Source organism: Etheostoma spectabile, chromosome 11 (assembly GCF_008692095.1).
Source record: "Etheostoma spectabile isolate EspeVRDwgs_2016 chromosome 11, UIUC_Espe_1.0, whole genome shotgun sequence".
In the NCBI taxonomy this organism is placed as follows: Eukaryota; Metazoa; Chordata; class Actinopteri; order Perciformes; family Percidae; genus Etheostoma; species Etheostoma spectabile.
In genome coordinates, this window is record NC_045743.1 from 11,513,544 (window position 1) to 11,526,401 (window position 12,858).

General features: G+C 39.2%; 1 protein-coding gene across 1 annotated transcript; it reads left to right on the top strand.

The window, feature by feature from the left end:
* Positions 1 to 394: 394 nt before the first annotated feature.
* On the top strand, positions 395 to 9,539 carry LOC116697695 (tubulin alpha chain). Its single transcript, XM_032529083.1, has 4 exons — positions 395 to 554; positions 7,172 to 7,394; positions 7,780 to 7,928; positions 8,285 to 9,539. Exons 1-4 carry the CDS (start codon positions 552 to 554, stop codon positions 9,257 to 9,259), a joined length of 1,350 nt encoding a protein of 449 aa, XP_032384974.1. The 5' UTR covers positions 395 to 551; the 3' UTR covers positions 9,260 to 9,539.
* The last annotated feature ends 3,319 nt before the right edge of the window (positions 9,540 to 12,858 follow it).

A 12,858-nucleotide genomic window follows, 5' to 3' on the forward strand; every position in this document is an offset into this window, starting at 1 on the left:
AATAGCCACCACAAACCTACAGAAATCCCTTTCTCCTTCCATGCATTTCACAAGAGATTCTTCAAAGAGTGAGCTTAAAACTCACTTTTAGCCATTACCCTTTAACCGTGCATGAACTAACCTGCCTCCTGCACCCTCTCTCTGTGGGATTTTGCTGTCTCTGTGTGCAGTGTGTGTGTGAACATAGGGAAATAGTAGAAACCCATTTCATCTTGTACTCTCTAAAAACTTCCCCCAGGGTTGTGTTTGAAATGCTTGATATAATGATAGCAGTGGGACTCAATATTTCTTTGTTTTGGATAAATAATTTCTACAACGCACAGTGTCTTGCTGCAATACAGAAAGTGGCCTGCGCGCTCACTGTGCGCGCTCACGTCAAATTGACAGGTGGGAGTGGTTTGCAGTTGAACATAGCGCGTGAGCTCCCCGCCCACCTGGCATTACTCACTCACTCGGACCACCTTGACGGACGCTGTGAGAAGCTACGGTTAGAATATAGCAAGCTGCGAGTTGCTTTTCTTTCAAAGGACATTCTACTACTCTATTCTACAATGGTACGTATATATTATCATTTTGCAGTTTTAGTTGGAGAGAAATTTCTACTTCAAAAGTTCGGTTTGTTTATTTCCTAAAACTAAAACTGAGTAAATATTTCATCAGCCGTTCCATTTGTACTAGTCTAAGAGGGGCTAGTGACTTATTAGCAAATGCGTATTATATCGTAGACCCGTATCTGTCAGAGCAAATGGAACGAGCTCGCAGACTCGGCTGGCTCCCGGGCTAGTTTACAAAGTGCGTCAGTGAATCTTCAGCATTTTCAATGTGGTGCGATGTAGCAACTCCTCGGAACTGCCCCCCCCCCGCGCGCGCCTTTCTGGAGAGCAGGACTCCTGTGACGGAAATAGATTCATGACTGGCAGTAGCGCTGAGCTGGCTGCTGACCTGTGTGAGCAGGTGGGGATGATCAGAGACAAATAGTATAGTGTGAGCTTGTTTTCGTTTTGCGTTTATTTTATTAAAAATATATATCAATAGTCCAGTATTTTTTATATTGAGTGAGAGATTATCTTTAATATCATTTCCTATATATAATTAAAAAAAGAAACGCCCCTTTTTCAGGACACTGTATTTTAAAGATACTTTTGTAAAAATCTTAATAACTTTAGAACTCTTCATTGTAAAGGGTTTAACCCTTGTGTTGTCTTCCCGTCAAAATTGAAAATCAACCCTTTTGTTGACGCTGTTTATAGTCGATGTTTTTAACTTTTTCTTACTTTTTTGTCCCTATTTTCAACACTCTTTTTCAATGTTTGTAACTTTTTTTGACGTTTAACATTACGTAACACTAACTTAATAACCAGTTACTGTTGAAATTGATGGTCAATAATCCTAATTTTTAGGAAATTATACCTAATGTTTGAGTTAGAAAAGCAGAAATTAGGAATTATTTTGACTAAAATTAAAGGAATGGATGTTTTCAAATGCTATAAAATTGAATAACACACCCCAAAATGAATGAAAGTAGAGATTTGTATTCGCCAAAGAGTGTTGTGTGGAATCATGTTATTTTGGGTGATTACAATTGGGTAGTTAAAAAGAACATTGATATAAGAAAACCGGTCAGTTTGACCCAAGGACAATGTGAGGGCTAAACAAAGTTTCCCATGCTTGTTCAATGAACCATAAACAATGAATGAGCACGCACCTGTTGGACAGTTGAAAAGACAACAACAGCTTAAGGGCAGTAGGCAATTAAGGTCACAGTTAAAAGAAAATTAGGGAAGTAAAGAGACACTTCTACTGACTCTGAAAAACACCAAAAGAAAGAAGTCCCTGCTAATCTGCGTAAACATGCCTTAGGCATGGCGCAAGGAGGTATGGGGACAGCAGATGTGGCCAGGGCAATACATTGCAATGTCCCTACTGGAGACAGGAAGCACTGCTGATCGCCCTAGCAATGGCAGAACACCTGCATAGGATCAATACATCAAAATATTACACCTGCGGGACATAAACAAAAACAACAGAAGAACTGGCCAGTCTGGTGCAGTACAGTACGTAATGCAGCTGGTGGTCACACCAGACACTGAGGACTATTTATGATTTTGCCCCCCCCCCCCCCCCCTTTTCCCCCCTTGTTCAGGGACACATTACTCCATTTCTGTTAGTCACAACTGGGAAAATTATTCAGTTTATGTCCTTGTTGTTAAATCTTTTTAATGAGGATGATTTTTTTTTGCATGAAATTTTAAGTTTACTTAAAGTAAAAAGCAGTTGAAAGTGACAGGACGTTTCTTTTTTTTGCTCTGGTGTGTGTGTGGTTGTTTGTTGTGTGTGTGTGTGTGTGTGTGTGTGTGTGTGTGTGTGTGTGTGTGTGTGTGTGTGTGTGTGTGTGTGTGTGTGTGTGTGTGTGTGTGTGTGTGTGGTGTGTATATATATACATATAACACGCATACACACACACACACACACACATCAGCAAGGAATTTAGGCGTGTTGCATAATGTGTAATGATGTATAATCAACAGTCAGCTCAGATTGAGACTGGTGTTTTTCCTGGGTAAGACATAATCTTTTCCCTCCGAATTCAAACAGTCACGGTAAAGTTCTAACAGTGGGCTGGGCTTCCAACAATTATTTAAAAATGGCTTCCATATGGTAGAAAGCAATGACACATGTTTTCATAGTAAAATGGGACTGTAGGCTAAACCCAGCACACACACACAGGTACCATGTTCTGTTTGAACAGTGTAGTATAAACACAGCGTGTTGTCATTGTCAGTGGTGAGGGCTTATACAACCAAACGATATTGTGTACTAAGTACACTCCTACAGTAGAACCGCCCTGGTTAAATAGTCTGATCCATTATGTTCCGATATTGTTAGTGTTATTTTTTTTTTTATTTCAAGAGCTACACTTAATGCGTGGTATAAAGTAGGGCTGGGCAATATAGAGAAAATCAAATATCACTATACTTTTGACCAAATACTTCGATGACGATATTGTAAGGATTGCTGCTTTAACAAAATGTTATTTACACAATGAGATTTAAAAAAAATATTCTCCATAAATTATTTGATTTCTTGGTGGGTAAAGGTAAATAATAGAACATCTACAACAGTCTGGTAAGTTAAAGTTGATTTAAATTACATCACTTTACTGTAATGCAGCTTGTAAAACCAGGTAAAGACAATACTTACCATATTATGATATTACAATATCCAAAATCTAAGACGATATCTAGTCTCATATCGCGATATCAATACAACATAGATATATTTCCTAGCCCTAGTATAAAGCTATACAAATCATATTTAACCTCACCAGTGACACTAAATAACAACATATACGTACGTAAAGGAAGTAGACCCAGGATCTTGAGTGAATTCACACGGCGGCCCCACACTTTGTGCAAGATGTTTTTAAAATTGGCGTAATCCATGCTTGTTGTAGCCTACAAATGACTCGTCATGAAGTTCACAGTTTCTTACTCTGAGAACGCACACATAGCAAGGTGCTTACTACCAATGTGAGCTTCACTGCAAGTCAATCAAAATTGAAACGTATCGCAAAACTGTTCTCCAGCACACCAAACTTTAATCCCAGTTTTTGTTAACATGTAAACATACAAAATGGAAAGATGAATTCATGTTTTTGCTCTTAGAGCATGGTTTTATACACAAACTAAATGCATGGCAGTTTGGGTCTCATGACAAGATTCCATTAAATCATATTTATTTATCCTCACCTTGACTTTATGGTACATTATGTCCATTGTCCTGTTATACAGTAGAAGCAGATTCCACTTTGACGATGGAGTATTAAGGGATCTGTACTCCCATGTCTGCTGACCTGGAAAAAAAGCTTTTAACAAATTGATTGCTCTTTGTTTCTATCTTGTTCACTTTTCCTCTCTTGCTCTCTGTAGACTATTCACTTTAGTTTTAGTGACCAACAAAACTGGAATCTCAAGTCCATGTGGGCTCAGACATGCCCTTGTTAACGTCAAATTACAGACACACCCTAACAGGTTCTAGGGACAGGAGAAGTTTGGTTTGAGTGTACTTTGTCTTGAATTTGACAGAAAATAGGGCTGGGGACGAAATGTCTTTGTCCTGATTGGATTCTTTCACGATGCATGGGTGCCGATTTGATTTGTATTGCGATTCCATAGTATTGTTTTCTTTTCCTTCAACAAAAACAAAAGTTGAATACATTTAGAGGCAAGATCATGAAACAGTTCAACAATTGTTTTCTAAAAAAAGAAAAGGCATTTCACGTCAGTTAGTCTGACATTTACAGTGGGGAGAACAAAGTGTTTGATACACTGCTGATTTTGCAGGTTTTCCTACGTACAAAGCATGTAGAGGTCTGTAATTTAAAAAAAAAAAAATTAAAAAAGAAATCAGGTACACTTCAACTGTGAGACTGAATCTAAAAAAAGCCAGAAAACATTGTTTGATTTTTGAATAAATTGCATTTTATTTATTTCATTTGATACATCAGAAAAGCAGAACTTAATATTTGGTAGAGAAACCTTTGTTTTCAATTCCAGAGATCATGAGTTTCCTGTAGTCCTTGACCAGGTTTGGCCACACTGCAGCAGGGATTTTGGCCCACTCCTCCATACAGACCTTCAGGTTTCGGGGCTGTCACTGGGCAATATGGACTTTTAGCTCCCTCCAAAGATTTTGTATTGGGTTTAGGTCTGGAGACTGGCTAGGCCAATCCAGTACCTTGAGATGCTTCTTACTGAGCCACTCCTTAGTTTCCCTGGTTGTGTGTTTGGGGTCGTTGTCACGCTGGAAGACCCAGCCACAACCCATCTTCAATGCTCTTACTGAAGGAAGGAGGTTGTTAGCCAAGATCTCACAATACATGGCCCCATCCATCCTCCCCTCAATACTGCACAGTCATCCCGTCCCCTATGCAGAAAAGCTTCCCCAAAGAATGATGTTTCCACCTCCATGCTTCAAGGTTGGGATGGTGTTCTTGGGGTTGTACTCATCCTTCTTCTTCCTCCAAACATGGCGAGTGGAGTTTAGACCAAAAAGCTCTATTTTTGTCTCATCAGACCACATGACCTTCTCCCATTTCTCCTCTGGATCATCCAGATCCCACCATCCTCATCATTGCCAATGACCATCATTGGCAAACTTCAGATAAGCCTGGACATGCACTGGCTTGAGCAGGGTGACAATGCGTGCGCTACAGGATTTTACAGGGAGATTGACCATCATCTTGAACTTCTTCCATTTTCTAATAATTGCGCCAACAGTTGTTGCCTTCTCACCAAGCTGCTTGCCTGTTGTTCTGTAGCCCATCCCAGCCTTGTGCAGGTCTACAATTTTATCCCTGATGTCCTTACACAGCTCTCTGGTCTTGGCCATTGTGGAGAAGTTGGAGGTTGTTTGAGTGTGTGGACAGGTGTCTTTTATACAGATAACGAGTTCAAACAGGTGCAGTTAATACAGGTGGAGAAAAGGAGGGCTTCTTCAAGAAAAACTAACAGGTCTGTGAGAGCTAGAATTCTTACTGGTTTGTAGGTGATCAAATACTTATGTCATGCAATATAATGCAAATATATTATTTAAAATTCAAACAATGTGATTTTCTGGACTTTTGTTTTAGATTCCTTCTCTCACAGCTGAAGTGTACTTATAATTACAAAAATTACAGACCTCTACATGCTTTGTAAGTAGGAAAACCTGCAAAATCAGCAGCGTATCAAATACTTGGTCTCATCACTGTACATGTTTTGTGAAGAAGTACATCGCATGTATTTTCAGCATTTTCTGCTTTTGGTCAGAATATGGAAATGATATAATTGCCGTCAGCTGTACTGTAAAAAAATATTTAGGTGAAAAAATACAAAATATTGATTCTAGGGAAAATAATCAATTTTAAAAATCGTTGCCAAAAATAAATCAGGATAGATACAATTTTCGTTTTAACATATTTTTTTTCAACTTTAACATTAAAAGCAGATTGAGTGTAAAGTTTAACCCTGCAGTGATCACTATTTTGGGGACTGTCAGTCAGTGTTTACTAAAACAGTAACTGAGCCTTTGCTGCTAGGTGTCAGGTTAGTATGAAGAACCTAAAATAGCTGCTGCAAAGAGCTCTGGTAACTTTGAAACCCAGGACAGTCTGGGTAGGGTCACCTTTTCTTTATATAGCTTATATTATAGTATTGGAAATATCTAAAAACTTGTTGCCGATCAATAACAGACTTTACAGGGTCATTCCCTATTATACCCTCCAACTATACCGCTCCACCTTCCCTTGCCTGTCTTATCCATAGATCTGATCAGGTGGATAAAGTAATAGGAGTATGTTTTTACAATGCCTTCTCTGGTTAATTTGATCAATTAAGCAATTAGAATTTTAGCAGTTGACAATGTCAGACAGACTTCAGGTAACTTGTGATGGAGAAATATGTGAATATTATAATTTTTTTCAATTTTAGACTAGGGCTGGGTAATATGGATAAAATCTTTTGTATGTAATTGTTTTTTAAGTTACTTGTGGGAAATCCATTCACAACTTTTCGGGGAAAATACTAACCAGAAAGGAATGTTGATTTAGTCTAATCCAGCAAATTAGATACCAGACAAATCAAGGTTTTTCCTCACATTGATTTAAAAAATCATTTAAAAATCCAGTATTGCCATTAAACAGTCTGTCATATTGATTCGCAACATTGCTACAACAGTCCCATACTGCCTGATGTTTTAAAGGAACAGCTACCTTTCCACATGTTTCCTGCACTGGTAAAATCTCTGATGGATGACTTAATTTATTTAGGGAGAAGACACTGCAGAGTTCCTGCAGTGACTCTGCAGCAAATCCATTATGCTTGGTCTTTCGACGTCAACCTTCTTCCCCTTATAGATCTCTTTGCTTCCACCTAGTGGCTGAGTTTCCAAATGACTCCTTTGGATTCCTGCGACTTTAGCATTTGTGTGAAATCTGATTATGATACACTTTGCTTATAATATTTTGTAAAGCAAAAATCCCTTCACTATTTTTAACGCTCTTAGCTCACTGTAAAAACAGTATGCAACCCTTTCCCTTCCCTGCATTGCCACTTTATCTTCCCTCCACTGTATTTCCCTGCTCTCCTTTTCTCTGCCCCCTATTTCAACTTGTCCTCTTCCTCTCTTCCAGCGTGAATGCATCTCTATTCACGTAGGCCAGGCTGGGGTCCAGATGGGCAACACCTGCTGGGAGCTTTACTGTCTGGAACACGGCATCCAGCCAGACGGCCAGATGCCGGACTGCAAGCCAGTAGGAGGCCACGACGACTCTTTCACCACCTTCTTCAGTGATACTGGGGCTGGGAAGTACGTCCCTAGAGCGATCTTTGTTGACCTGGAACCCACTGTCATTGGTCAGTTGTGTTATCAAATGCAGTTTATGTTCTAAAATGTCAGCATATTCAAAATATGGTAGTTTCTTTTTTGTGGCATAGATAAGTGCAAGACATATGTAAAAATTGAGAGAAGTTAATCCAATTACCCATCATTCTCCACAGACATTGCTCATCCAGTTGTCAATAGCTGGCACAGCATAGAGGTTCTATTGAGGATGAAGTTGTGTCTTTCTTATTTCACCTTTTCTTTTACCAAACCACACACATTTTCATCTGCATGTTGTGATAGGTCAACGAATGAGGTGTCACAGTGAGCATTTGAAATGATTTATGCACTAATAGCATTTTCTATAACGGATGAATTTGCTTTCTCAACTGTGGCTTCTGTCTTTTAATTTCCCAGATGAGGTGCGCACCGGAACGTACCGTCAACTATTCCACCCAGAACAGCTGATCTCAGGAAAAGAAGATGCAGCCAACAACTACGCCCGTGGACACTACACTATTGGCAAAGAGATCATTGACTCCGTACTAGACAGAATCCGCAAATTGGTAAGACACTGGTAGTTGTGAATTTTGCATATTTTGCATTCACACTTGCTTTGCCCTTCTAACAGGGCTCCTTACAGTCAACAGCTCATTTTGCAGTAAGACCTTACTCTACAGTATATTTAGTGTTGTAGAATGGAAGCTCACACTGCTACTGGTGCTGAATAAAAGGGGATGCAGAATGGGCATGAGCAGCCTTTTGAAAGGGAATGGAGGTTGCATGCATGTGGAACCTTTTTATGCAGATCTGAAGATACTGTAGATTTCCTTTTCATACACATCAGTTTAAAGCAGTGTGAAGCAATGCTTTGCATTACTGTTTTTATCCAGTCTTTATCATTGTTTCTCTGTATCTGTAGGCTGATCAGTGCACGGGTCTCCAAGGCTTCCTGGTCTTTCACTCTTTTGGTGGAGGCACTGGCTCAGGTTTCACCTCCCTGCTGATGGAGAGACTCTCTGTTGACTTTGGCAAAAAGTCTAAGCTTGAGTTTGCTGTCTACCCGGCCCCCCAGATTTCCACAGCTGTAGTAGAGCCTTACAACTCCATCCTGACCACCCACACCACCCTGGAGCACTCCGACTGTGCCTTCATGGTGGACAACGAGGCCATCTACGACATCTGCCGCAGGAACCTCGATATTGAACGCCCGTCATACACCAATCTGAACAGGCTCATCAGCCAGATTGTCTCGTCCATCACTGCCTCACTTCGCTTTGATGGAGCCCTGAATGTTGACCTGACAGAGTTTCAGACCAACTTGGTGCCTTACCCTCGTATCCACTTCCCTCTGGCCACCTATGCTCCAGTCATCTCTGCAGAGAAAGCCTACCATGAGCAGTTGTCAGTTGCTGAGATCACCAACGCTTGCTTTGAGCCAGCAAATCAGATGGTGAAGTGTGATCCTCGTCATGGTAAATACATGGCCTGCTGTCTGCTGTATCGTGGTGATGTGATGCCCAAAGATGTCAACTCTGCTATTGCAGCCATCAAGACCAAACGCACCATCCAGTTTGTAGACTGGTGCCCCACAGGCTTCAAGGTGGGCATCAACTATCAGCCTCCAACAGTGGTTCCTGGAGGAGACCTGGCCAAGGTGCAGAGAGCTGTGTGCATGCTGAGTAACACCACAGCCATCGCTGAGGCCTGGGCCCGTCTCGACCACAAGTTTGACCTAATGTACGCCAAGAGAGCCTTTGTCCACTGGTATGTTGGGGAGGGCATGGAGGAGGGAGAGTTCTCAGAGGCCAGAGAAGACATGGCTGCCCTGGAGAAGGATTATGAAGAGGTTGGGATTGACTCCTTTGACGAAGAAGAGGAAGGAGAGGAATATTAGATGTGCTTAGTTGGCATTTGCCATTTTTTTTCGATGACATTGTCTATTTATTAAATAGACAATTTGTTTCAAATTTAGAAATAATCTTTGGTTTTAATTTACCTTTTTTTTAAAGTAAAAAATTGACCTACCTACCTGTAAAGTTGCTTTGTTGTGCCATCAAAATTACTTTAGACAGTTTTTGTTTAAATGTATTTCATCAATAAGACAGAACATTGGTCAATAACCTGATTTTTATAAGTTTGAAACATCTATTGTTTCTCAATAAATCTTTCCCCATGATATGTTTTTGTCTTTTTACTTTACCAAACTAATCCTTCTGTTTCTGTTAGTCATTTAACATTTTATTATTATTGTAAAGATCATCAAATTTGTATCATATTTTATACCCATTGTTTGTAACCGTGTTTTAGGACTATATAAATACAATGTTGAGCAAGTATGTCATTGCTTAACCTAATTTTGTTGGAATGCCAATAGTTTTACAGCTTCAGGGCTTAGTGAAATCAGCTTAAGAAGCCACTTCCACTGAGAGAAACTAATTTCAAGGGTTCAGACATTGGTTAGTATGAAAAATTCTTTGCTCAGCTGACCTCATATCAATTAGGTAAGATGAAGACTTTATCATCTGAGTTTTTGGCATTTTTTTATCAAAGATATATCTTCCTTATTCCTGAACTCCCTTTATGCGTTCTAGTGCTAAAATGGAGTCATCCATCTCTTGCGTAGTGCATGCTGGGTAACTTCGCTGAAACCTTAGTACAACTCTTTTTGATACAGCCCATGTCCCAACCTTGTTTTTACTGGCTATAGACTGTACGAAACATATATGGTCCCAATTTTGGTTATTGATAAGTTATCAAGCTACTTCTCAGTACTCAGTTTGAAATGTAATACATAACCATGTATGGTATACACAGACAGTATAAGTTACAGGCCTTAGATAACGAGATACTGCAGACACTCCATTTAGCCTATTGGAATGTGAAGGCATCCTCTAGTGGAGGTTGTTGAGGCTTGTCTGACATTCGTAATGGTTATGTATTGTGTATGTCACAGCTAAAGTAGGTTTACGTTAGCAGGATTTACTCACGTTGCGTTGTTAATGTAAATGTGCTGTATTTATATAGCGCTGTTCAGTCTTAACAACTACTCCAAGTGTGTGAATGGTGAATGTATCACCATTGCATGTGCATTCACCATTCACACACAGCCATACACTGACCATACACTGACCAAGGCTGCCGTACAAGGTGCCACCTGCTCAGTCATATCACACTCACGCAGCACGGGGGCAACTCGGGGCCCAAGGACACTTCGACGTGGGACTGCAGGGCCAGGGATCGAACCACCAACCTTCCGATTGGTAGGCAACCGCTCTACCACTGAGCCACAATCAAGGTTTCCCTTTGATTCCCAAAGGGAAATTCTGTAAGTAATTAAACCTTGGTATGCAACTTTACACCTAGTAACTTTTGTGAACGCATCACATCAGTCTGACATTTATTTCATTTTTTAAAGAAGTAGGCCTACATAGAATGTATTTTCTGCATTGTCTATTTTCGGACTGTTTTGCTGTAAACTGATAAATGTAGTTGTCGTCAGCGGTACCTTTGACAGAAAATGTTTAGGTGAATTATTGGTAAAAAATACTTTAAAAAAAATTCACAATAGGCTACATACGATTTCTGATTTCTTTCCCCCAACACCCTAATTAATGTAGCTATGTGGTAATAAGGGAAATTATCTTTTAAGGTTTACTTATTTGTTAAATTATGGTTTCTCCTGTTCATTAATTGAAAGAGTTTTGCTCACAATGTCCTTTTTATTTGAATTTTGGTGAATGCTGCATTACTATAGCTGTGTATTCATCCTCAGATAGTGGCTCTCACAGCGACAGGGACCTGTGGCTTGCTAAATAATTTGCAAGAACAACATTAATGTGAATTTAAAAAACAGAATTTTTGTTTTTTTTTTGCCAAAATTAAACTACTGCATAATTAACATCCCGTCTACTAACGTCTCATGGCTACAAAAATCATTGAAGAAGCCTACTGCATGTATGGGTTGCAGGACATCCGCATCTAAAAATGTCTCTATCCATATACTTTTTTCACTGCCTTCAAATACCATACCTCACATGTTACTCTGTTTGGAATCTCATGTACATTTCGCTTTAGCCCAATGATACTGCAAGGTCCTAAGGGGTGGTGGGGGGCACATTATGTAATTTAATTTCCAAATTAAATATTAGCAGAATACAGTCAGATCTAGTTGCATGTTATTAGATAGGCACAGTTCTGATTACATTTGCTACATGACATGCAAAATTGTTAGTTTAATGTTAATGATATCAATACAACAGGCAGTGTGCCTCTTAACATTGCATTTAATGATATGCTATAAATGTAAAGTGGTCACTTAAATTCATTATCAATCAGCAATACCACTCAGATCAGTTCTGGTTTGTTTTAAAAGGCAGCAGTTTCGATGAATATGCTTACTATGCAATGTAGTTTAAATCTCAGATTTGTGACAGCAGTGCCTTGACTTGTGATGATTGCCTGATAATGAGAACAGTATATTAATCAGCCACCCACTATACTGGTGTTCTGTTTTGGGTAATTGTAAGTGACCTACTTTTGACCTAGTTATGTTGCCTTACTGTACACACTACTAAATCCTAATTCGCACTAATCCTAATTCGCACTAACTGTCATGTTCTGTTTTGTAAAGCTCTTCATGTCATCAATGTTTTAGACTGTCTAGCCTACTCATGTTAAGTTATTAACACAGACGAAGTATCACTTTCGCTCATGGGAAAGTGATACATCTTACTTACACCTCACCTTGCTCCGGTTTTGTAATGCCGACTTAATCTGCATTTAAAGTAGACTTTTGTATTCTGTATTCCTCTTTTGTATTGAATGTGAAACCTGTCCTGCACGCCTTGGCTTTTCTTGGCCACATTTCGGTTGCAAATGAGAACCTGATCTCAACTGCCTTAAGCTACCGGGTTAAATAAAGGTTAAATAAAAATAAGTAGGTGGTGGTCATCCATAGATACAGCTATTCCTAAAGATCACATTTAAGAATAAAATATGATTTATAAAATCACCAATTTTTATTTTAATAGCTTTGTATTCTTTGAAGTAAAAGGTTATGTATAAAGTATTTAGGCCACCCACATGTTATTTGTACATTTTATACAAGGGGTCCTTTATTTAAAAAACGTTGAAGACCCTGCTTTAGCCTATCTCTTAATGTCGTCTGTAATTCATTCATTTTCAAGCATTTTACATAGGCTATGGATCCTTGTGGCAGAGGCAGATAAACTCAAGTGAAAATCCAGCTGGGTTTGTTACTTCTCATATGATAGGCCTATTACATTTACATTACAGATTTCACAATTATTGAAATTACTTAAAAATCTAAGACATTGTTCCAACAGATCTGTAAAGTTAGACATTGAACAATATGTGTATAATCTAAAAGATAGGTACTTTTGGACAGTTTGGCACTTGATAATTAGATTAATGCAAGCTGCTACATCGTTGCATATTACTTGTGGACTGTTGCTCAGCAACTGTAGGGACGCT

Excerpts from the sequence above, each read along its gene's own strand:
- LOC116697695 (XM_032529083.1), top strand. Across the intron at positions 7,395-7,779 it reads CCTGGAACCCACTGTCATTG|ATGAGGTGCGCACCGGAACG; the intron begins GTCAGTTGTGTT and ends TTAATTTCCCAG. Across the intron at positions 7,929-8,284 it reads TAGACAGAATCCGCAAATTG|GCTGATCAGTGCACGGGTCT; the intron begins GTAAGACACTGG and ends CTGTATCTGTAG.